This window comes from Camelus bactrianus, chromosome 23, assembly GCF_048773025.1.
Source record: "Camelus bactrianus isolate YW-2024 breed Bactrian camel chromosome 23, ASM4877302v1, whole genome shotgun sequence".
NCBI classification, from domain to species: Eukaryota; Metazoa; Chordata; class Mammalia; order Artiodactyla; family Camelidae; genus Camelus; species Camelus bactrianus.
In genome coordinates this window covers 26602637-26628392 of record NC_133561.1, presented here as the reverse complement: position 1 = coordinate 26628392, position 25756 = coordinate 26602637, and the positions used below count along the sequence as shown (strand labels likewise).

The window sequence follows — 25756 nt, the reverse complement described above, 5'->3', positions numbered from 1 at the left end:
AAGATACCACGAAAGATGGTACGACAGAACAACCCCAAACATAAATACCTGCAGGTACTGCTTTTTTGCATCACTTCCGCCCTGTGATAGCCAGACAGCTTGCAAAATCCATCATTGCTGTACACGATAGGCCAGTCCACTATCTGGGCATTCCCCAACACAAAATTAGTATCTGTTAAAAAAAAAAAAAAGAAGAAGAAGAAGAAAAAGAAGAAGAAGAAAAGAAGAAAAGGGCACATGAGGCAAGGCATTAGGTGAGATTCAATGACGACATAAATAATAACCCATCCAGGTATTTTTGCTTCCCTCCAAAATAGTCTCTTGAACAGAAAAATGGTCCTGTGAAGAATACAGAAGAATAGAGCTTAAAGTTGAATATTTGGAATACCAGTGCTAAGGTTACCGTACTCTGAGAAGAAGTTAGCAAAGGAAGCATGCTTAACCAATCAATCAATGTTTTCTGCAGAAACTCAGTGATTTCCATAAGACATAGTCAAGTCATCTCAGGGAAGTATGCTGGCAATGTGGAGCAAGAAGGAACCCAAAAGTAATTTCTTCTGGGTCCCATCTGGCATCTTAGCCTTGTCAGCCTGTTGGGCAGAAGCTACAAATGGGCCTTGTTCATCCTGATTAGTGTTTGCCGATCCCAGGAGGAGAAGGCTTTCTTAAAGAGGCAGAGGAAGGGGAACAAGAGGCTGCCTCCTGGATCACACACATCGGAGAGAGCCTTCCTCTCAGTAAGGAGGTGACCAGACCCTCCTAAAGCTCAAGCTCTGTAGAACCTGATCAAGATGCTCATAATGTCGGGGGGAGAGTATAGCTGAGCGGTAAAGTGTGTGCTTAGCATGCATGAGGTCCTGGGTTCAATCCCCAGCACCTCCGTTAGAATAAATAAATAAACCTAATTACCTCCCCGAGCCAAAAAAAAAAACAACACACAAAAAAAGGTGTTTGCAATGCCAAAAACCTTCGTACTGATTTTGAAATTATGGAGCCACAGAAGGCACATTTCGGAGCTCTTTCACAGAGCACCAGCCCACGTTCACTTGTGATGTGGGGATTAAGTAAGCCAGATACGTCTGGCTGTTTAGCGTGTTCTCACCACTTCCCACAGTTTTAAAGATCAAAAGTCGTCAGTACTCTCTGTGCTCAGGAAATCAACTATCCCTCTTTTCTTTTCAAGAACTTAAGTTAAGCAAGTAACACCCAGAACTTAAATATAATCATTATTTTGGCTTGGCTCTCTCTTCTCTACAGAATAATCACCACTTCCCTACCCCCACCCCTCAGAAAGAAAAGAACATACACACACCCTTCTTTTGTTATAAATTGGAGGGGGTTTTGTTTATATATGTATGCTATGTAGAGTGAAATAATGGTGACGTGTAATGCCCTCATTTAATTGAAAGGTTAATTTTGTTCTAATACAGCATTTACACTTTATTCACAATATGGTCAAACCATCCTTTCCTATCTATGTGGGAAGGAATAGAGGAAGGAGGAACAGCTAAATACAGTAATCCCTTCTTAAGAATGCTTTGATAAATTGAAAAGGCACAGAAAAACATCAGCTTCATGAAGTGAATCTGTAAACCTGCTAATCTTATTAATATGCCTTTAATAAAAATCTCCAACCAGTCCTTCCCTCCGTCTCTCCCATACACACATAAGTACTTCAAGTTCTCACTAAGTACCGTGCACAATGCAAAACCCTGGGACATTCAGCTTGATAAGATATGGTCCACACCCTCCGGGAACTTACCAGGGCAAACAGGCACATGTACAACTAACTAAAGAAACACAGAAGAAAACGATTAACTCTGTTTGAGAGAGGTAAAGGACTGTGTCTCCGAGGGTCACATTTGAACTTGCTGTAATCTGGAATGATGAGTAAAATTCGTTTAAACATTTTGAATGCCTAAGACGTAACTATCACAGATGATATGAAAACAATTGATATAGAAATAAAAATATGATGCTTGCCTTTGGTGAACTCAAAAGGCTGTGGAGGGAAGGGAACATTCCAGGCAGAGGATGGAGTGTGAGCAAAGGTCTAGCAGCTTGGGACACAGAGCAGACAGATGCAGACAGACAGGGCAGCCAGGAAGACGGACAGGAGATGAGCCTGGAGACCAGACTGGGAAGGGTCCTGAGTGTCAAGGAGATTTGATTTTATTCTGGAGACAGGATAACCCTTCATGTTGGTCTCCTCTCTCTGAAAAAACTCACGTTTCTTGAACTGAGCACCTAAGCCTTAAAAGAAAACAAAACTCACTGAATTACCCCTGAGTGTATATGAAGCCTAGTCAGTTTAACTAAGCTCTCTTGTTGATGCTTGAAACTGTAATTAATTTCCTTCAGAAGATCTAGAGTAGGAGGGGGAAACTGAGTGAATGTTTTCATAGCTAATGTCCCATTAAGACTATGTGATAAGAGATAAGAATATGGATTATGGTTTGACTCTGTGTGTTTATATTTCTTCCCTATCCCAGGCCCAACTGAAATAAAATCAATAAATTAAAAAGGTAAAAATCCATACACCTACATACACAAAATAATAGAGTGAAAATGAGAGAAAAAATGACTAGGGAATAGATAACTTAAAAAAAAAAAACCCTAATTATTATCCTCAGAAAGATTCGAGAGATAATACACCGATAAAACAAAAACAAGATTCTGGGTGGGGGTGGGGAAGACACATAGGAAAAAATAAACAAAAAAGAGTTCCTGTAAATTAAAAATGAATAACAATTAAAAATCCAACATAAATGTTAGAAAACAAAATAAAGTCTCACAGAGTATAGTATAGAAAAAGGAAGAGATTAGAAACAGAAGGAAAAAATTAGACACAGTAGATCAGTCAAGAAGAAAAGCACATAACCTAATAACAGCAGAAAGACATATGTGGAATCTAAAAAAAAAAAAAAAGGGAAACAAAGGAACTATGAATTCATCTACAAAACAGAAATACAGACTTGCAGACATAGTAAACAATCTTATGGTTACCGGGAAAAGAGGGTGGAGAACGGATAAATCTGGTAGTTAGAGATTTGCAAATGTTAGCCACTATATATGAAAATAGATTTTTTTTTTAAAAAGTTTCTTCTGTATAGCACAGGGAACTATATTCAATATCTTGTAATAACCTTTAATGAAAAAGAATATGAAAATGAATATATGTATGTATATGCATGACTGGGACATTGTGCTGCACACCAGAAATTGACACATTGTAACTGACTGTACTTCAAAAAAAAAAGAACAGCAGAAAAAACAACAGAAGAAAACGACATTTAAAAAAATATTATACAATAAAATATAAGGATAGAATAACAATATTTTCAGATATGCAAAGATCAGAGAAATTTATTTTCCATATATTCTTTCTGTGCAAGTTACTTGGGGATGTGCATCAACAAAAAGAGGGAGTAAAGCAAGAAAGAAGCAACGTGGGAACTAGAAAAAATGTGGCTCCAAATACATAAAGCAGGGAAGGAAGCTAATAGAAAACATTCAATATGGAATGGTTCAGAGAACAAAAGTTCCAGAGGAGTTATCTAGAGATAAAGGAGGTCAGGATCTGATGACATTCTTGATAATTTGGAACAACAGAAAAGTCAATAAAGGTATATAATTTGGGGGGCAGGAAAGGAAATTAAGAAACATCAAAGAAAACAAAAGTTGTGCAAGACGGGGAACCAAATCATCCTACATCACATCGTGGTCTTAGTGTAAACACCTTTTTAAATTCCAATTCTTAAAACCAACATGTAGTCAAAGCATGGACTATCTAACTATAAGCATCTGAATATAACCTCATCAATTCCAACACTAAAAATACAAATAAGAAACTTAGAGAGAGAAGAGAGAACAATCATCAGATGGTGTCTAGAGCTGACGTAATAAAAAAAAGGAAAGGTATAAATAGTTCACTTAAAGCTGCAAAGAAAACCACTAACTGAGTGATAGAATTATGTTAGGAGGAGGGGTAGGAAGTAGATTAAGGGAGCTTAAAACTCAACTAAATTAATAGAAGTCAACAGATAATATCTAAAATGGATACATCTGGAAATAGCTATACTGCATGTTACTTAGAAACATGGCAGAAACCATACGACGAAATAGCTGAAATTGGAACATGTGGCCTCTGGTGAGCAGGACGGGTGAAAGGCAAGGCATAGGATGGTTGTTTTTCCTCATAAGTTCCCCAGTTTGCTATTTTTAACCAAGAATATGTACTACTTTGATAAAAATAAGTATACTCTTAATTTTTAATGAATTTAATCAGAAAAGATTAATTTATTGATTAAATTTTTCAGTTAGTAAAAAAAATGAGAACAGGGTTTATTTCAAGCTCCAAATATCACTGCAATTTCTCATAAAAGTATTCTGGCCATCCTTTAAAGGTAATCACTGCTCCTCCAGCTTTCTCACTGTCCCTGGGGTGCATATTACAGCCTTATCTAGGAAAAACCAAGTCCACTTAACATCTTCTTTGACTTTAGAAAGGAAACAAAAAACAGGAAGTACAGTAGAAATAGAATCATCAGCCTATTGATCATCCACTTACCGGATCTCTCATCATAGAATTTAAAGTTCCAAGAGTTTCCTCTCACTGCTAACTCAAGCAAGAAACTATAGCTTCCAGAGAGCAAGATTCCTTTGCCACTATGCAACAGGAGGGCTAAGAATTCCCTCTCTATCCAAGGACTTGGAGTGAATGAAGGAAAGAATTCTAGCTCCAGTCACAAAGCCATGTGCTTCCTATACAGGAGAACATTTAGAAATTCTTCCCCCTTCCCCGCCCCATCCCTAGCACACACATGTGTACTCTGCTGCAGTTGGCTGGAAAAATTCTCTTCACTTTAGAAGATACAAATAAGTGATCTGCAAATTACCTTCCAGAACACCATCTCTGGACTTAAAAAACTGGGGGCTACCCATACAAATACCATAACATCACATATCATCAAGAACTAACTGATTCTACATGAGCGATGTTCCAGGTATTAGTGAGAACCCACATATACCAAAGTGGGTTTTTTTTTTAAAAAAAAAAAAAAAACCTTTACAACAGTCTTTGTGAGGACGTATTACTTTGCTGAATGAAGTGTCAGGGATTTTATCATTTTACCCATGAAAAAACTAACTCTCTAAGGATACAGTCGGTTATAGGCAGGGTAGATTTGAACCTGGTCTAGCTGACTTTGAAATCCGTGCTTTTAATCACTAAATTACATAGTCTCCGTATTCCATTAAGTGTTAAAATCAGGCCGTTTCTATGAAAGTCTTTGTCACACATTAGATTTATGGGCTTTCCTATAAAAATACTAAGTATAATGAGATCTTTAATTGATGAGGTAACATTACCACTACTGCCATCATATATTATGATTCTTCCTTGTGATACACAATGATGCGTGCCCTCAGGAAATACTGACGTGGGTAGAACTAATTGTTCCTCCTCAAACTGCTTGGGTTCTCCTGTCTGTCTTTTCAATGTTTTGACTTTCCCCTCACTTGCAGACTATCACCTCTTACTTTGTAAAACTTAGTGTGCTGACCTACTTCTGTAACAGTCTTCCTTTCACACAATGATGGAAGAGGAGGAGAAGAGGGGAGACTTTGTGCCCGGACGCCTACTTGAGACTCAGGGGTGGGAGAGAAGGCCACACTGGTGCCTCAAAGGTTCTGGTCTTGCCCTCAGTCCTGAGCCTCCCTCAGCCCCTATGGGGTCTGGAAAGGACTCAGAAGGTCCCAACTACCCCACTGCTGCTGAAGTTGCTTAAGCTGACAGTTATTACAGTGGAGTGAGGTAACCCTATAGACAAAGGCCAAAGCCTAAGGACAACCTGGGAGTTCAGGAAAATATCAGAGCTAAGCCACAGGGTCAGTGAGAGCCTAGGTTAGATCAAGGTACACACACACACACACACACACACACACACACACACACACACACACAGTATATGCCAGGTTGGGGCAGAGCACCAAGTTCTGTTTAATCCAAAGAATGGAACGTTCATTTCCACCAACTGCAGGCTTGAGCCCCACAGACCAGCTGGTCACCCAGTGACCAGAAGACCAGGGCCACTGCCAGGGATCCAAAGAAATGGAGCGGGAAAACAGGCCTTGCATCTGGGGATCTAAGGCCCCCATGGTGATGCAAGGGCTTGCCTCCACCCCACACACCATTTGGAGAGAAGCAATGGGATGGGCAGAATTGGAATCTGAACACAAAAGAGACGGAGCTACCCAAAAAGACTACTGAAAATGGAAGCGCTTGAGATACTAACTGGGAAGTTCAGAGTCTCCCCTCACTACTTCCCCCTTCCCGTTCAGTGGCGCTGGAGCTTGGGAGGCAGATAAGATCTGTTAAATAAAATAAAGAAGTGACCAAGGTGGGCCTGAATCAATTTGCCACCATGTTCTCCAGAAAGTACATCTGCTGTAAGGATAGACGGTCTCAGAAAGTGGGAATCTCCTGAAACAAGTGCCTAAGTTCTGGTGCAAGAACTCCATGACAACAGCTTTGTTTAGCCAAGGCTTCTTAATTCCTCCAGGTGGTTGGCTATAACCTCGCTGGTTAAGAATGCCAAATGAGTGGACTCCAGCAAAGTGACACAGATCTTCTAGCCAAATGAAGGGATGTGCATTCCATATCCAACCATAAACAACTCTGGGATTATTTACTATTTTCCAAAATCAATAAATGAAAATTTACTTTGAAGCAAAGCAAAACTTACTTGGGAAAGTAACCCACTGCATAGACTACATATGTGTGTGTACACACACACACACACACACACACACACACACACACACACACATATATACATACATATATTACATATTTATATATATAAAATCTCTAAGACTGCGTCAGAATTTGTCTGGTCTGGATCTAGAGATTTGGAGATTTTAGAAACATTAGGCTGTCTGACACGCTTTGTCCATGAGGAGCGCATCACCACCACCAAGACCACGTGTATTAATAGGCACTAGACCATTAGCCCATGAGGTGGGCAGGCACTAGTATTAACCCATGTTTACAGACATTGTAAGAGGGCTCAGCAAATCAGAGGAACTCTTCCTAAGTCACACACCTAGGAGAGCTGGCACTGTCTGACATCTAACGTACTAGTCAGGGCTATCCAGAGAAACAGAACCGGAGCAGAACAGAACCGAACCTGCCTCTGTCCCAGTGTGGTGGGAAAAGAGAGGGCTTGAGCTGCTTGTCTCCTTAGGACACTCAGAACCCACTTGCTGCGGGGCCTGCCAGCCCTCTGCTCCATCAGATCCGGCTTCTTGGCCTCGAGCAGGTCAGTGACTCACGGCCTAGAAGCCAGAACCTAGGCTTGAGGAGGGAGACAGATGGCACTGCCACGCTCTCCAATCTAGCTTAGCAGGAAAAAGAGCCGATTCTGTATTTGACCCTCATCTCGTTCCTTCAGCCAGTCTCCAACTGAGTAAAAACCTGGAGGACGGAGGGTAAAATGGGCTCTGACTCATTAACAAGGATCAAATCTCTAATATCCCAAAGTGTCTTGAGAGGTCATCTGCTTTCCTGCCTCCTGGCGCCACCCAAGCACATTGGTGTGAGTCTTTACAAACTGCCTACAAAGGAAGAGACAATGCAATCCCTTTCAGAGCACACTGGTGCTGTAAGTCCTTTTTACACTCTCTCTTCTTTTTTTTTTTTATTGAAGTATAGTCAGTTTACAACGTTGTGTTGATTTCTGGTGTGTAGCATGTATTTCTGGTGTGTAGCATACATGTATTCCTTTTCCTATTCTTTTTCATTATAGGCTATTACAAGATATTGTATACAGTTCTCTGTGCTGTACAGAGGAACCCTGTTGTTGATCTACTTAAAAAATGTTTTTTAGAGAGACCAGCCCCTTTTATGTCTCAGGCCCTCGACTCCATGGTAGCTGGTACAGTCAAAGCATCACTGTGAACAGGTGCGATCATACCGGTAGCCCCCAATAAACCGTGCCTCCTTGCATTCTTGCTGTTTTTGTTTTGTCCTCTCCCCTCTAATCTAGGTGGGGCTGTGATATGCTCCAATCAACGGACTGCAGTAGAATGGATGTCATTCCAATCCCAGGCCTAAGCACTGAGATCCAGCAGCATCTGCATTCTTGGGAGCCCTGAGCTGCCATGTGAGAAGTCCTGTACTACTGGAGAGGCCATGAGGGGACTACAAGCAGAGGCCACCCGGTAAGAAAGAGGCCCTAAGATTACATGGAGAAACACCCAGGAACCCAGTCAACAATGACAACCAACGGAAGAACAAGGGGTAAGAGCCACCTTATTAATCCACCCTTCCCCAGCAACCCCTGGGTCCCCAGAGCACCATCAGAAACAGCAACAGTGGGAACAACACCAAGTTGGGTTCAAGGGGCAGTGCTGTCCCTGATGAGCTGTGTGGATAAGTCACTCCTGCTCTGTGGGTCTCGATGGCGGCAAACTAGAAGATCCCCCTGCTTCTGGCACCGACAAAATCTGACTCTCTAAGTAACTGGATTCAAAACAAAGAGCAAGCCGGATGACACCTCTGCAGCCTACAAGCCTCACACCCACGTGGAGTGATCAACCAGTAGAAATGGCGCTTCTCCGAATGCTGGACTCTGCAGAGCCCGGGTCACTTTAAAAATAGCAGAAACCCCTTCTAAACTCAACTAAGCGGGAAGTGATGCTCACATTTCAGGTGAACCATGTTGTAAAGGCTTTTGCTCAGTGGAATTGTTTGGACTTGAAGACATGATGTGATGTGCAGTATTAATGAAAAAGTGCACTGTATTGTCAAGGGATTCCACAGTAGCAATAAATCACAGTGGTGTGTCCATTCACGATTACAGGAAATGCCTAAATGTACCTGGAATAAAATCCAGGTAAGACATATGCTCTTGACATATACATATGTATCGTGTGTGTGTGTGTGTGTGTGTGTGTGTGTGTGTGTGTGTGTTTGTACATATGTAGCTTTTTCAGGTAGAATGTGTAACTTCCAACCAGCTAGTGGGCCATTCTAAAGCACCAAGCCTGCCTCCAAATTCATATTTTATGAACTGATCAAGTCCCTTCCACATTGTTCAGTAAAATGTGTAGGTTCAACCTGGCTGCCCTTGCTGTGATTTATTCATTGGCTCTCATCTGGAAGTTCCTGGTATCTCTAGGTCTTTGATGCAAATTTGCCAGATTCCACAGCCTCCCTCCTATGCCTTTTTACCCCCTGAGGGTCTTTAGCTGTAGGAGCGCATGCAATTAAATGCAAGGCTTCCTCAATTCAACCTTCCTCAGCCCACACACGGTTTTCCTCCAGTGGGTAGAATAAAACAAACATTCTCTAAAAATTTGAAAGGCTCCCCTCCCCTCATCATATAAAGTTTCTTCAGCTCATGGGATACAAGGCAAACTGTACTACAGGAGTAAGACGTGTCAAAATCATCCCAAACCTACCATTTGCCCATAAAGCATAACACAGAGATATTCTAAAAGGAAATTATTAGAAAATTGCTTTTCATCCTAATTACCACAAATAACAAAGGAGAAACTAACTAAAGCAATGACTTAGAAAAGTGACTCAGTTTGGGCAATTACATAGATAAAAGCTACATTCAGCAGGCCGTTCACACAAATTCACTGTTCCCTGCCAACACTGATTACTTAGAGGGCTACAGTAAATATTTCACAGTACGCTTCTAATAACTCGGGAAATTTTTTTCTTAGAAGAGAACGTGTCTTCACGACACTTTCAATGTTACAGATTTATTAAGGATATCAGCGCTCTTACAAAAAGCGGGTCTGAGTCAAAATACATGTTCCTTTCTTTTAGAACAATAGACAACTGATTGAGATGAACGTTGAGGACAAGAGGTATGTATATCAGCACTAGACAAAGACCAGGAAACAGTTTTATTTGCCTGAACCTAAATAAAATACATTCCAGAAATTAATTTTTATAAAAATAAAAAACACTCAACCAAATGTAAGACTCTTAGGATACCGGCCAATTGTTAGTTCCTTTCCCATCGCTATCCAATGAATCAATTTTTTAAAAATATTCCACCCAACAACACACGTTTCCTTTTCCCTTGCTCACGTTCTCCAAGCTCTTTACACCATCTGGCATGTTATGCAGCTACTCGTTTGCTATTATCTGCCTCCCCGCTAGAATACAGACTTTATGAGGGCAAGAGCCTTTTATTTTTCCTTTCACCACTGAATCTCCAACATCTAGAACAGTGCCTTACACACAGGAAGTAGTACTTAATGAGTGTTTGTTGAATGAATGAATGAATGAGTGAATGAATGCACTTAGACCAGTACCTGGCATAACTGATGTTACCCGTTGTCATCATCATCACTTTATAATTATCTCACATGAATTATAACCTCCCCTGGATTGTTTCTGAAATATTAGCAGCCAAAAATAATTCTTAATTAGAAATGACAACTGATTTTTATGTTCCCTGCGGGCCCTAGTTATGCTTTATCTATAGCTTCTAGAGGCAACTAGATTTTTACATGGATTTTGCCACTTGTATTTTATGGTATGTTAACAATGTTTGTAATACAGTTAAGTCTTGGCTTAAGCAAGACTGTGAAGCAGATTAAGTTTGGGATACTTCATCTCTTCTTTCTGTACTTTTCTCTCTTTTCTGAGCTTTTTGTCACTTAAATCAAGAACTCATTTCTCCCATCGGGTAAAAAAGTTGCCTTACAAATTCAGAGTCAGCTGTTAGTGATTTAAAGTATTATCTCTCTCAGGACGTTTGAATTTTAAGATAGGACACTAGGGATAGAGAATAGCTTAACCTGATGCTTTGAATCCCTAATGCTGGAAGCTGAGTCGGGGAGGCAGGCAGGGAAGTCTTTCCATTGCACCCGAAGTGACATTATTGGGGAGACTGTGGCCCAAGACAGTTAATGGCTTGGATCACCTCCCCCTTCACTTATAGGCTCACTCCTTCTGAACAACGGAAGTATCAGAGGGCAGAGGACAGAGGACAATAATGCGCCCCAGTAACACCAAAGTGCTTTCCAAATAATGCTTTCCTTCTTTCATGTAAAACTGGGGCAGCAAAAAGAGCATGGGACCGGGAGTCAGAAGTCCTGGCTCTGTGTCTAATTAAGAAACATTAATATTTCACTGCAAAGGGCCTCAGTCACGCATGCATGGGATGTGAATGCTAAACAAATGAATAAATAAATAAGTCTTAAAAACAAAAAAGACAGATTGAGATTTGGTGATACATGGAAGAACGGAGGATGGGATGAGAAACGAGATGCTAAGTCAGTATGACATACCTACATAAAACACCTAAAATCTTACTATCAGCAAAAGTCATTTTGTGGCTCTGTTACAGGTTTTCAACAATAAAATCCCATGAAAATGACTCTTCTCAATTGTCAAGGGCCCAATCTTTGCACAATGCAAACTGAACTCCCAAGAGATTCAAAAGTTATTTGCTTTGCCTCTGATTTTAATATCCTACATAAATACATTTTGATTAAGTCAGTAAATTACAATGGGGAGAGAGATTTCAATTTCAAAGGCAAACTCCAACACTTCATTGACTGGGCAGTTACTCCTAAACATGGTTCCATAAGCCTGACCTCCATGTTCATTCAGCATCAAATTAAAGGATTTTAAAACAATAAAAACAGATGAATCTATTTCATAAGTAGGATGGAAGGGAATGAAAATATACATGAAATTGTGTTAGAAATATAGACTTTTCATTACTCAATGATATTTTACTTAATAAATAAGAAGTCAATGATATGCTGAATCACTGCTAAGAAACATCTATTTGTGTGATCAATCACTAAAAAGTGGTGCAATACATTAACCAGGTGTTTTACTCTCATTTTTATAGTCAAAATAATTTCTTGATGCACATCTGCACATATTACAGGCACTTTCAACAAAAGTGCCTTAGACCATCTTAGACCATCATTGAATTAAGTAAAAATTGCATTTCCAGAACTAAAAAAAAATATGATGGCTCAAAATAAGATAAAAATACTGAATGGTATGAGGAAAAGGTTTTTTTAGTTTTACATTTGCCTCCTGTGTTATTTTAACACTTTCTTAATAAAGGGCTCAGCGAGGATAGGGTATAGCACTGGGGTGGATGGAAGGAATCTCAGAGTAGCTTAGTTTAATACAACAAATATTTGAACATCTACATTGTCCCAGGCATGGTGGGAGTGCAGGGGCCACATCCGCCCATTGGAAAGCTCTGCCCAACTTCCCTGCCTCGCTTTAACTGCGCAACACATAACTCCACATCCCACTCCCCCATCCAGGCCCCAGACACAGCCGACTAGACCAGGAGTGAACAACTAGCCAAACAACCCGCAGTCAGGGCTGGGCCAATTAGATTCTCTCTCCAGAACAAAAAACGAAACACTGAAGCTGAGAGGGTCGCAGAGCTGACCTTGCGCATGTGCACACTGGTGAGTAGGTGGCGTAAGGCCATAGAGGGAGAGAAATGGGAACCTCAGACAGAGGAGCAGCGACTGAAGCACGTGAGGGGAGAACTGGACAGACAGACGGACAGGGGTAGAGATGGACAGATGGAGGCTGCGACTACAAAGACCGACAGTAACAGGGACAGATGGAGAGAGGTAACGGACAGATAGCAATGAAGACAGATGGCACACAGCAACGCAGACGGACAACAGAGACAGTCAGTGACAGGAAGCAATGCACAGAAAGACAGAGAGACGGGGAGAGGAAAGAGAGGGATGGGATGGAGGGGCATGGAGCATGGGGGGGGGGCTGGGGGACCAAAAGAGAGTGCTAGGTCATGGGCCAGAGCAGAAGGGTGGGCACCCCAGAGCAAGAGATCTAAAGCAAGACCTAGAGAGCAAGTGAGAAGAGAGCTCAAGACCACTGGAGACCGTCCAGGGGAGACTGAGACCCAGAGCCAGGGGGTGATACCAAGAGAGAAGCAAGCCAGAAAACTCCTAGAGCAGGCACTACTAAAGACAAGTGAGAGGAAGGGATTGGGAAGCTAGGGGAGTGACAAATTCCTGTATCAAGACCCACGAGACAGAAGCCACCCCAGTGGCCAGGTCCACATCACGGATCTAAACCTAAGTCAGCCTGCACTTATGGGACACGGCTCACTGTCAAGGAGACCTAACACCAGTGGTCACGATCCTGCAACTCCCTTTTAGCTGGCTCACCTGAACCTAGAAAACAGGACCTGCTGACCTTAGAAGGAAATCCCCAACCTTCTAGCCAATCATGTCCTGTGTCTGAGTTGCCTCTTCTAAGGCTCCACAAAACTCGCTCGGGAAGAGTGTACCACGGCCCAGGAGGCCTCACAACCCCCTAATCCATGGATTGTTTTCCCTTAAATAAAGGCCAGCAGATTCTTTACCAAATCGCTTTAGTTTTGTCGTTTGACAAGGATAACAGAGAAAAATAGCACACCGAATGAAGCCGGGCTGGAGCACAACCCCTGGATGTTCCAGCAGGCAGGGAAAGTATCAAGGGGAATTTTATCTGATAGAAGGAGAATGACTAGAATTTAGGGCCTCCTCTGACTTTAGAAACTATCAGTTATCATTTCAAAATGGCAGATGGAGCACACGCATTTACTTCCTCGTCCTTGAACGGGTGGCTGAAACATTCAAAGGAATATCCCCACAACAACACAGCGAAGGGTTGCCAGCTGGCATGAGCTCAGTTTCTGGAAGACGAATAGTAGATGGAGGATGATATGGGGCAGGGAAAGCCATGATTTAAAAATTCCAGAGGGATCTGGACAAGGAGGGGGCTCTGGAGAGAGACACAGGACACTGAAATGCTAGCTACTACCTGAGGCAGGAATGGGATTTGAGCAAAAACGGGGAAACCAATTGAAAATCTATAGAGAAAAAGTCCACTCACCTCCGACACACACCCTCCTCCATCCATACACCCTGGTATCCACACATTTACCTCTGAGGTAAAGAAACATGTGGGGCTGGCTCAGGAGCAATGGTCCTTGAACTGCAACATCCATCAGAATTGCCTGGAGGGCTTGGTAAAACGCAGATAACTGGACCCCATCCCCAGAGTTTCTGATTCACTAGATATAAGATGGGGTTCAAGAATTTGCATTCCTAACAAGTTCCTATAGATTCTACCACTAAGAAATAACTGAAGGCAATTTACTAAATCTGCTTTTCAAACCTCAGTCTCTGCAATTGTAAAATGGGAATTATGAGGGTGCCTACAGAACAGAGTCAAGGTGAGAGGAGATGAGGTGACACACGGAAACCTCTGGCACACTGCCAGGCACACGTGCAAAAGGCTATTTAATTTGCACAAGGTCATGGTTATAACCAATAATTACAATCGATGCTTATAACTAGTAGCTGGCTTCTAATATTTCTTGAATTCTGAGATGATGAAAGTGAAAAAAGATGGAAAAAGAACATGAAAATAGCTCATCAAGCCTGTAGGTAACCACCTTGATGAGTTGAAAAGCAAAGGTGTATGCTGCCGGCACCAGGTAGAACACAGGTGCTTTTCTTTATGGTGAGAGGCGTACCTGGAGGTGCACCCCCTCACCAGGTTCACACCCATGACAGATACTGGTCTGGACAACAGATTGAGAAAGTACTTCATCCAGAGAATGAGTAACTTATTCCATGGTCAGAGTCCTGGCAGGACAATAATGGCACACTTAAATAGGTAATTGAAAAAGTACTTAATAAAGGAGCTATTTATAAAAGCATGGGTGAGGCACAGGCAGTAGTATGCTGGTAACCTGACTCTCTGGGGGAGAAAAAGCCCTGACTTATACCATTTGACAATTTCTGAGGTGTAAATACTCCCACATTGCAGAGTTTGAGCTACCAAGGCGAAGTCCCTGAGCCAGGAGTAGGGAAAAGATGGGCACAACCGGATCTGAAGAGGTAGTACCAGCCAGCTGCAGCCTGCCCCGCACACCACAGGGGAGAGCTTCAGGGATAGGGCAGCATCCCCAGGGTTAGTAACTGTTGAAAATTTTGAGGTTCACCCAAACTCAAAGAGAGCATGATGCAGATGTAACTTTTAATCAAGGTAAAACAGCTAGGCTACAATGATGACCTTGTCAGGAAGAAACTAGGAGAATAAATACTGCAACTTCCCCCTCCTTGTTCCCCAACTCATGGTGGTATGAAGCCAGCCAGGAGCCAGGAAGCAAAGGAACCTACTGACATAATCCACGTGGGTCAGCCTCCTGCGATGCTCAAAGAAATAAGAATGGCTCGAGGGAGGCGCACTGAAGATATGCAGTACACCAACCCTGGTAGAGGCTCAAAGCACAGCCTTAACGATTACAGCATAGATCTCTCATCAATTCAATACCAATAATGCTGCGAGGAAACAAAAGTAAAGAAAAGTAAAACTTAAAAACCCATGTGGATGAAATATAGTCTTATCACTCAACTCCATTTTCTTGGCCATGGTGGTAAAGCTCTAGTCTAAAATATGCTTTCCACAGACTCAGAGACATAGAAAACAAACTTTATGGTCACCAGGGGGAAAGGGGGTGGGAAGGGGATAAAGCTGGTGTTTGAGATTTGCAGATACTAACTACTATATATAAAACAGATAAACAACAAGTTTCTTCTGCACAGCACAGGGAACTATATTAATTGTAGTAACCTATAATGGAAAAGAATATGAAAATGAATATATGTATGTATATGTATGACTAAAACATTATGCTGTACACCAGAAATTGACACAACGTTGTACACTGACTATACTTCAATAAAAAATAAAATAAAATAAAATAAAATATGCTTTCCAAATTCACATTTTTAAAATTGAAGTACAGTCAGTTACAATGTGTCAATTTCTGGTGTACAGCACAATGTCCTAGTCATGCAGACACATACATATATTCGTTTTCATATTCTTTTTCATTATAGGTTACTACAAGATATTGAATATAGTTCCCTGTGCTACACAGAAGAAATTTGGGTTTTTTTCAGAATTTACTCTTAACAGAAACATTAGTTAAGCAGGAGATAAACAGCAGTAAAATTAGCCAAAATCGTATCATCTTGTAAATGTGGGCCAGTGCTGTGAGAATCCCGGTGGAAGGCGCCTGCACCATCGCTTTAAGGGGAAAAGGCAGTAATGAGAGGCCACACCTCTTCCTTATAGAAGCACCTGATGTCATCGCAGAACCTTTCAAAAGCTATGAGAAATGAAAGTTTAGAGGCACTCTCGGTTAATAATTACATTAATAATGACAGGATTGACTCATTTAATTTCAGAATATCAGTTGTGTGCCACACAGGACTAATCAAAAGAGTTGTCATTTTAATTTACATAATGAACAATCTTACGATGAGTAAGCAAACTGATTCTGATTATTGACGTGACTCTATAACACCCAGTCAGAAGAGCGTTAAGTCGTTTTGTCGTCCACAGCCAGGCTTGACTGTTAGAGCCGAGACCGTGAGAACTGAGGGAGATGCTGCAGCTGGCCAGCCTGCCGTCTGTTCAGCAAGACAGCGCCTACTTAGAGAACAACCAGAGCATCGAACAAATTCCAGCATCTAAGACAGGATGGAAACTCATGACAATGAGTGAGCAACCAGAGACCAAATGCCAAAGAAGACAGAGCAGTGGGACACCCCAGAGGAATGAGATGTTGTTAAGAAAACTCCCACCCCAGCAAAACAAAGCTTCATACATCCTGCAATCTTCTTCTTTAAATGGATGCAAGGGATCTGGTCATCCAACATCCAGTCTCACAAAAAAAAAAGAAAGAAAGAAAAGAAAGAAAAGAAAGGAAAGAAAGGGAAGAAAGGAAGAAAGGAAGAAAGGAAGAAAGAAAGGAAGAAAGAAAGGAAGAAAGAAAGGAAGAAAGAAAGGAAGAAAGAAAGAAAGAAAGAAAGAAAGAAAGAAAGAAAGAAAGAAAGAAAGAAAGAAAGAAAGAAAGAAAGAAAGAAAGAAAGAAAGAAAGGCTATAAAATCTAAGAATAATTTGGGGTGAGATGTTTATAACGGAAAAAATGTGTAGTAAGTACTGAGCTGGCATAACATCTCTTAAATCTTTGGAGAGGTTTACAGTGAAGGTTGGTCTTCATCCCGGATTCCTCAGGGAGCCCCAACATCACAGATATTTCACTCATTTGGGGAGTCCCAGTCTCTACCACAGCATGTGGCACATGGGAGGTCCGCCATCTTTATGAAGCCAAACCATAAGCTAGTCTTGGCTTCTCGTTTTAATTTGTCTTTGATTTTTGATTCTTCCATGAAATCTGTGCCTTTCCTTCAGTCATTCTGTTTTATTTCTTTCTCTAAAATAAACATATCATTCACTTCCTAATCCTTTCTCACTTCCAGCTCTGAAGCCCTAATTTCTACATAATCTCTGGCCTCAGAGTTTCTCAGTTTAAGAAAATGTCTCCTAAACACACACACACACACACACACACACACACCCTCGCATGTGTCCTCTGCACACACTTCTAACTGTGCGAGTCTTTCACATCTTTTACCATTGTGTGAGGGAGTTCACACTGTGAGAACATTTAAACACACAGTGAAGCCTCCCAAAGGACCAGGGCAAGTTTTATATTCACTTCATTTTGATCACGTGCTCAGTGCTAACATAACCCTGCGTGACCCTGTTTTATTGGCTCCTAGGTTGTTTGGACAATGTCGCTACTAAAAGAGGAAATTGCAAGTGCTGGCAAGGAGGTGGGGGATGAAAACTCTCACACACTGCTGGTGGGAGTATAAACTGATACAAACCCTTTGGAAAACTGGCAGCATCGACCACAGTGAAGCACAGCATCCTAGGAATACACCCCATACAGGCCCACCTGACCCAGAAGACATGTGCAAGAGTGGATGTGGCAGCATTCACAGCAAAAGACTGGAAACAACTCACACATTGTTGGAGGAGGTCAACGAGAGAACACGACCACCAGTTGACCCTTGTGCAAGACCCAGGCAACGAGAGGCCTCTCACTCGGTCCCCTGACCTCAAAATATACATTCTGCCCACCATTCCCACTGTAGGAGACTTTCCAAGGAGAGAGTTGAGTGGTGTTGAGACCATCTAGACTGAACATGGGACTGAACCCAGTTAAGGCCTCTATTTACACTTAAAGATTTGGCAGGTGGAGGCAGAGACCTCCTCATCTCGCAGCCGCCCAAGACCAGCCTCATAAGTAAGGTCCCTTGTTTATTAAACCTGCCACCTACCAATCTGACGTGGCCTGCCTCTTTCTTCTGTCTCCCCTTGCCCTCCCTGAAAGGGGACCAGTTTGCAAACCAACACACGTCCATCAAGAGCAGAATGGGTAAACACAGCGCTCGGTATGGTCATACCATAAAGCATTTTACAGCCGGCAAATGAGCACATGCAACAACAACAGGGATGCAGCTCCAACTGAGAAAGGATCCATGCTGTATGGCCCCACGTCTATAAAGCCCAAAGGCAGATCAAAACAGTAGTGTTCAGAAATGAAAAACAAAGTGGGAAAATTATGGGGAAAATCATGAGGCAATTATGATCACCATAAACTCAGGTAATGTCTCCCTTTGAGAGCAAAGGAGTTGGGGACAGGAAGGGCCCCAGGGGTTCTGGAGAGCCAGCAAGGTCTCGACAGCACAGTATTTACTTTATACAAATGTGTTAAGCTGCACAGAATCATTTTATGTGCTTTTTTATTATGGTATTAAACAATAAAAAGGTCTTAAAAAAAACATTAGGGAGAAGAATAAAGACAAGATAACTGTTCTTAAACTACCAAAAAAATGGTTTTCAGGTGTAAAAAGAAATGCGCTAGGTCAGTTTTGCTCCACATGGCAGACTTGGAATGAGTGGTATCTGTGAGAGGGCAGATTTTTTTTTTAAACATTTTTTTATTGAGTTATAGTCATTTTACAATGCTGTGTCAAATTCCAGTGTAGAGCACAATTTTTCAGTTATACGTGAACATACATTTATTCATTGTCACATTCTTTTTCGCTGTGAGCTACCACAAGATCTTGTATATATTTCCCTGTGCTATACAGTATAATCTTGTTTATCTATTCTGCATATGCCTGTCAGTATCTACAAATTTTGAACTCCCAGTCTATCCCTTCCCACCTCCCTCCCCCTTGGCAACCACAAGTTTGTATTCTGTCTATGAGTCTGTTTCTGTTTTGTATTTATGTTCTTTTTTTTTTTTTTTTTTAGATTCCACATATGAGCGATCTCATATGGTATTTTTCTTTCTCTTTCTGGCTTACTTCACTTAGAATGACATTCTCCAGGAGCAACCATGTTGCTGCAAATGGCATTATGTTGTCATTTTTATGGCTGAATCGTACTCCATTGTATAAATATATCACATCTTCTTTATCTAGTCATCTGTTGATGGACATTTAGGCTGTTTCCATGTCTTGGCTATTGTAAATAGTGCTGCTATGAACATTGGGGTGCAGGTGTCTTTTTGAAGTAGGGTTCCTTCTGGATATATGCCCAGGAGCGTGATTCCTAGGTCATATGGTAAGTCTATTCCTAGTCTTTTGAGGAATCTCCATACTGTTTTCCACAGTGGCTGCACCAAACTGCATTCCCACCAGAAGTGTAGGAGGGTTCTGAGAGAGCAGATTTTGATGAGACCAGATCAGGACAACAGCAAGAAAGGAGGAGAAGGGGAAGGCAGGGAAGGGAAGAAACCAGTTCATAGTTGCTTAAAACAGAACATTCTTGTAAGAAAGTGAGTGTCCCATCACTGAAGCTACTCAAACAGGGGCTGGATCACCACTGGAGGGTGTTGTGGAAGGGATTCAAACCCTGGAAAAAGAATTGTAAAGCACGTCCCTTCAGACCTAAGATTCTATGATTCTATTTCTCTTTCTCTTTCTTACCAGTTATAGGTGTGGCCATGTAGAGAGAGAAAAAAAAATAAAAAACAAAAAACCATGGTCCAAATATCCTGAAAGTATAAAGCAGATACTCACTTTATGAAAAAGGCTTCTTTTGAACTTATTTACAAAACAGAAACAGACTCACAGACATAGACAATAAACTTATGGTTACAATGAGGGGATTAAAAAACAAAAAACAAAAACAAGGGGGAAAGAAGGGGGAGGGATAAATTAGGAGCTTGGGATTAGCAGATACACACGACTATATATAAAATAGATAAACAACAAGGTCCTACTGTAGAGCACAGGGAACTATATTCAATAGCTTGTAATAGCCTATAATGAAAAGGAATATGAAATAGAAAATATACATGTATAACTGAATCACTATGCTGTACACCAGAAACTAACGCAGCATTGTAAACCAACTATACTTCAATTTTAAAAAGAAAAGAAAAAGGCTTCTTTGAAAAAAATAACGAAAGTATACCGTAAATATTCGTTTACAAGCCATTCACTATCTGACCAAAACTAAAGAGAAAGCAAAGGATGGAGGAGCTTCAAGGTGATGCTGGAGAAACCATTGCCAAATGAAGCCCAGTCATAAATGGAGAGCTGGTGTTGGAAAGAATGAAGCCAAAGATTCAATTTGCCACAGTGTTCCTCAAATGCATCTATTCTTTTATGGTAGATTATTAAAATTACATGGATTTCATAAAAATCATGGAGTTTGGAAACCTTGTAGCCTTTTTTAAATCACAAGGTTTCATCCCCTCCATTCCCCAGCTATTATCAGTCAATAGATTAAATGTGGGACTCTTTTAGAGAAAGACAGCTGAGCCTGGGTTGAAGGTTACCTTAGAACATACTACAAGGAAAAAAAAAAGCTCTGTTGAATTGGTAATATTCCAGATGTTCACCCACTCCCCTTTCAGAACAATGGATTTTAACCAGTTTTCTGTTGTATAAATATTCCCGTGGCTCAGCACCCCTATAAGGAAACACAACATACCCCCGGCTCTCATCCTGTTTGCTAACTACTTATACCAACAACCTGAATCAACTTAACGCTATACAAAAACACAGCTGATTTAGCAATCTGTAAATTATACATGTACATAAATCTGTACCAAAAATGTGTTGCGTTTCACTCCTGCTAACATGCATGGGTTCTTAACTGGCACCTATAATTGCTTGACATAGGTTTCCGAAAACTAAAACATATGTTCTGCCTAGTATGGGACCATTTAGGGTAATATTTTTGTAGTTTCCTGGCATTAAGGTCTGCCAGCCTTCCTAAGACAGATCTATTTGCTTCAGCAAGCATTCTGACAGTGAGTGCCTACAGATTTAAGCAACCATTAAAAATATTCTGGAACAACACTTTCCAATATAAAGAGAATATAAAGAGAAACAGGCTGGCCATAAAGTCAATAGAAGGATCGGAAATGATCATAAATAAAGTCAAACAAAATCTGCGATGCTAATTATTCCCGTTGACCACTTACATCTATGCAAAAAAAATAAATAAAACAGATAAGTATCAAATCTTGCCTTCAAGTGGTATTCGGAACGTATTAAAGTTAAACTAGATTTTAGTCCCATCAAGATCAGCAAACTGGAAACAAATTTTCTTAGTACAACGTCAGGTCTAGATAAGAGTTGCAGCAAGGAAACGCTGTGGAATAGGGGCAAGATCCTTAGACCAAGATTCACTGGAATGTAACTCACTAGGGGTAAAGAGGATCTGTTTCCCACTGTACCCCAGTGCCCAATCAATACTCTCAGTAAGTTTCTGTTGAGTGAACAAACCAGTAACCACTGCTGACTAGTCCCTGAGCTGCCTCTAACTGCCTCTTTCTAACTCTGCCTCTTACGAACTAGGGGTAGGTAAATTACTTCATCTGTGGAGTCTTAGTTCCTGAAACTGAAATGGAGACACGGCACCTCCTTTGCTGACTGATGAGGATCAAAGGTGATAGTCTATGAAAAGGGAATTCATACTTTACAACCGGCACGCGGATGTTAAGGGCCCGTTATCCAGCCTGTGCCTTCAGCTAAACCACTGACAAAGGAAAACACTGCCCCTCCTTGAAACAGAATCAGCTTCTCCTTTGCCCTGTTATTCTGTTTGGATGTGGTAGCATGGCTGTTGGCCAAAATGGATGCTGTTCGTGTTGTTGTAACATTTTATTTACTCTCCACTGGGAAAAGGTGTTCCTCTAGAGGAAATAATAGTAATGTGAGGAGTGTCACTGCATGGCGTACCATAAGGAACATGACACTGGGGTCAAGGGGCTTAGGGTCCCTTCAGCTCTGCCCTTAAATATTTGAGAAAATGTGCTTGCTTCCATGCCATCATTTTTACAGTGATGGGGAAGGAGAGGAAGACAATGGAGCATCTAAGGTCTGTCTCATCCTACAGTTCTGTATCTCAGATGCCTGATATTCAAATGCCCCAAAAACAAAGCCAGTTCCATTGTCCATTAGCATATAATGAGAGAAGTTTTTTTTAAGGATGATGAAAACAGTTCCACAGGCTAAGTCATCATGGCTGGAGAAACAATGATCCTACAAGAAGGATGAACGATCCCCTCTAAAGAACTCCTGCCTTACACCCTGTCTGCCTGCTACTTTCAGTAAGTCACTTAATATTCCCAGGACTCAGTTTTAGGATCTATAAGAGAGGAACAATGATACTGCATAAGACCACTGGGAAAAAATGCCTAATAAAGTGATCCAAACGTATTGCTATTTTAAGGTAAAATGCTACTTAAATACTTTAATGCCCCCCTCTGAAAAAGGGCTGGTGGATTTTAAGAGACAATCAATATTTTTAAATAGGCTTTTTCCATCACAGTGAAACAACATAATGCTTGTAGGTATTGTGATATTTTCTAAGAGTCCAAATTGTTGTTTCTATTTGTGTTCAGGAAATATGATAAAAGGGGTCACTAAAAACTTAAATCCCACATTTCAAGATCAGAATCTTTCCTTCTGATATAATAGATCATTTTAAACATTCATCCAACTCTCCTCTCCAGATGTGTTGGTTTTATTGTTGTTGTTGTTTGGTTGGTTGGTTAACTGAAGAACCGGTGCTGAAATTAAAGCACCAGTGCTAAAAAAAACGTTGCCAGTTACTTACTCAACCGACACTCCATGGATGCTTATAGAGGGAAAGTGGCTCTAAGATCAACTAAACTAGAAGGTATTCTGCCTTCTCAGCTCCAGGATTTTTTGTAATTGTGTCAGCTCCAGAATTTCTGATTTTTATGACTTTATGGTGGTGTTAACTCCAGGATTCTTAAGTTCCTCCGAGAAGCCCAAGGAACCTTGTGATCATTGCATTTGATTCCCCTTCTGCTCTCTCCCACTCAAAGACTAACAAGATATACGTAAGATACAGTTTCCCCTCTAACTTAAAGGACACTGCCTCTTCACCAAAAAATGGAATTGTCATTGATATTTATGAGGAAGTTGATGTCACTTAGAAATAGGGTCCCCAAATAGCAAGACTGTCTCCAGAAACCCCCCACCAGACGCCAATAACAATACCAATCACAACAGATCAACTCTTAGTGATTTTACTTAGAAATCCATGAACACCTCCAGCTTTTTTATGGCAGAAATGTTCGTTGTGACTGTTCACATAATAATTATCACCCCCTTGCCTCCCCAGATAATGGCTGTGACCTTAATCTAAAAGCCACCTTAGTTTGAGTGGGGAAGACCTTGAAAGGAAAGGTGACTGACCAGAAATTCTTCAAGGGGTACATGATAAATGATCATTTCTAAAAGGTACTTGAATGATAAATGATTTGCTATCCTAGTTGATAAGTATTTTACTGTAAGATAAACTTAAGTCACTTCTAATTAAAGAGTATTTCCTAGTAGCATAAGTCATTTTCATGCCGTTCCTTGAATCCTAACTAAATCCAAATAGAAGCCGGTAGTTTTAACACAAGCTCCTTAAGACTCTGTAACGATATTTACACATTTTAAAAACCCATTTCCTGAGCTAGCTTTTCACCTCCTCCTAATAGAATGTCGTCTGCTTCGGGAAGGAGAGGGGTCCAGAAGCCTGGAAAGAGCATCTCGAGGCTTTCCCTCTTTCGTTTTAGCCGTTTGATGAACGGGTGTGCACTGCATCTTCCAACCACTGGTCTCCCATTTGCTCTGCAAGCGCTTTAGCGAGGAAGCTCTGCTGTGGGTACTACAGGCGTTTGAAATGTTTCCAATTCCATCTCTGCTCCTAGGACCCTCGCCTGCCATCACTTCATGAGAGGAGCTGGGAGCACTGGTTTATTGAGTAACGGACAGATTTACAGGTTTGGTGAGTTTGGCAACGTATAGGTGAGTGAGAGTTACAGGCATAAAACACTGCTGTGGTTTGGAAGAGAGGAACGATGACAGTTTTATACCTGTGATCACTTGGCCAGCTCTGCACCTGTGCCCCTCCACTTTCCACCTGAGTCCAGGAAACTCTGCCCCTCCTGAGCCTTAACCTCGAAGTGGGTGGGTGGGTGAGGAGGTGGAAATTGAGCAGCCTGAGGCACGTCCCTGGGTGCCCACGTCCCTAGACTTCGGACTTTTCAGCTGCCGCCGGGGTGGAAGGTGGAAGCAGCCGCATCCTTCCATCCCCCGGGGGCCGGGTCTCAGAGTTGCCGGTCTCTACGGGGGCTCTCTATGGGGAGAGGCGGCACCGTGGGGAGCGGCCGGAGAGCATCCGCGGAGGGATGGGCAGTACCGAGGGGGAACGCGCTGCCGTTCCTGCTGCGTCCAGCTTCCCACCACTTTTCCCAGTACTTTGCTCATCGGCTGTCACACTCTCTGGAGATGAGACTGAGAAGGCGCGAGAAAGGCCCCAAAAGCATCCCCAGGAGAGCTCTTCTCTTGGGACCCCGCCCCGCCCTGCCCACCTTTCCCAGCCTCCGGGAGGCAGCCCCGGGCGCCCGCGCCGCGGCTCCCAGCAGAGCTCGGGGGCTCTGCTGCATCTGCTGGCGCCGAGCGGCGGGAGGCGTCTGCAATAAAGGCACGGATAAAAAGCCGGAGCAGCAAACACCCGAATGCACCTCTTACCATTGGACCGCCGGACAATATTCTCCAGAAATGTGTTTTGGGGGGCCACCAGTCCCTTCCTGCCCCCGGCCATGGTCATCCTCCCGGCAGCTCTGGGTCTGGGGGCGTCCCGGCGCGGCTTCTCACGGCAGCAGGAATCTGGGCGCGGGGCCCGCGTGGGATCCCGGCTCGAAGCGCCCCATGCACCCCACGGGGACCCAGGCGGGCAGGGGCGGCAGCTCCCTCCGGCTGCCACCCTCGCGCCCTCTTCGCGCCTCCCTCCCTGCGGCCCGCCTCGCAGTGCACTCGCGCGGGGCTCGCCTCGCCGCAGCCGCCTCCGGGTGGGCGGAGGGAGCCGCCGCGTCTGGGCCCGCGGCGCCCCCTACCGGGCGCGTCCCCCCTCGCCGCCCTGCGGGAGACCGAGTTGGGAGCTCTCGCAGCGGTGGGGAAGCCGAGGGCGGCGGTGGGTCAAGGCTGGATGGGCAGCGCCACCTTCTGGGAACAGCCGGGAAATGCGCCTTGGGCTGGGAGGAGAAGGGGTATGAGCTGCCGTCTTGGTGGGTTCCCTCCCAACAAGGTCCCATGGAGTCCTGGGGGAGCACGATGCGCTGCCTCTCCTGCTTTGCTCCTGGTTTCAGACCAGAGCCCTTGGGAACCTCTGAAGCTCTTGGAATACCCTCCTGCTGGCCCCTAGGATTTCTTAGCCTCCTTTGTGGAAGTTGCCCCACCTGGATTCTTCTGAAGCCAGTGTTTGACCATTAACTAATGAAATATTTTAAGAGGTCAGACTTGCAGAGTGACTGACTG

The 25756-nt window shown here is 42.6% G+C and overlaps 1 protein-coding gene across 1 annotated transcript in view; it reads right to left on the bottom strand.

Moving 5' to 3' along the window:
* KCNH1 (potassium voltage-gated channel subfamily H member 1) overlaps positions 1-25264 on the bottom strand; it is a 337403-nt gene extending 312139 nt beyond the window's left edge. Inside the window, exons 1-2 of the mRNA XM_074351867.1 lie at positions 24971-25264; positions 49-172 (exon numbers count right to left, since the gene is read on the bottom strand). Coding sequence (XP_074207968.1) covers positions 49-172; positions 24971-25049 — 203 coding nt within the window. The 5' untranslated portion in view covers positions 25050-25264. The remainder of the gene's footprint in view (positions 1-48; positions 173-24970) is intronic.
* Positions 25265-25756: the final 492 nt, after the last annotated feature.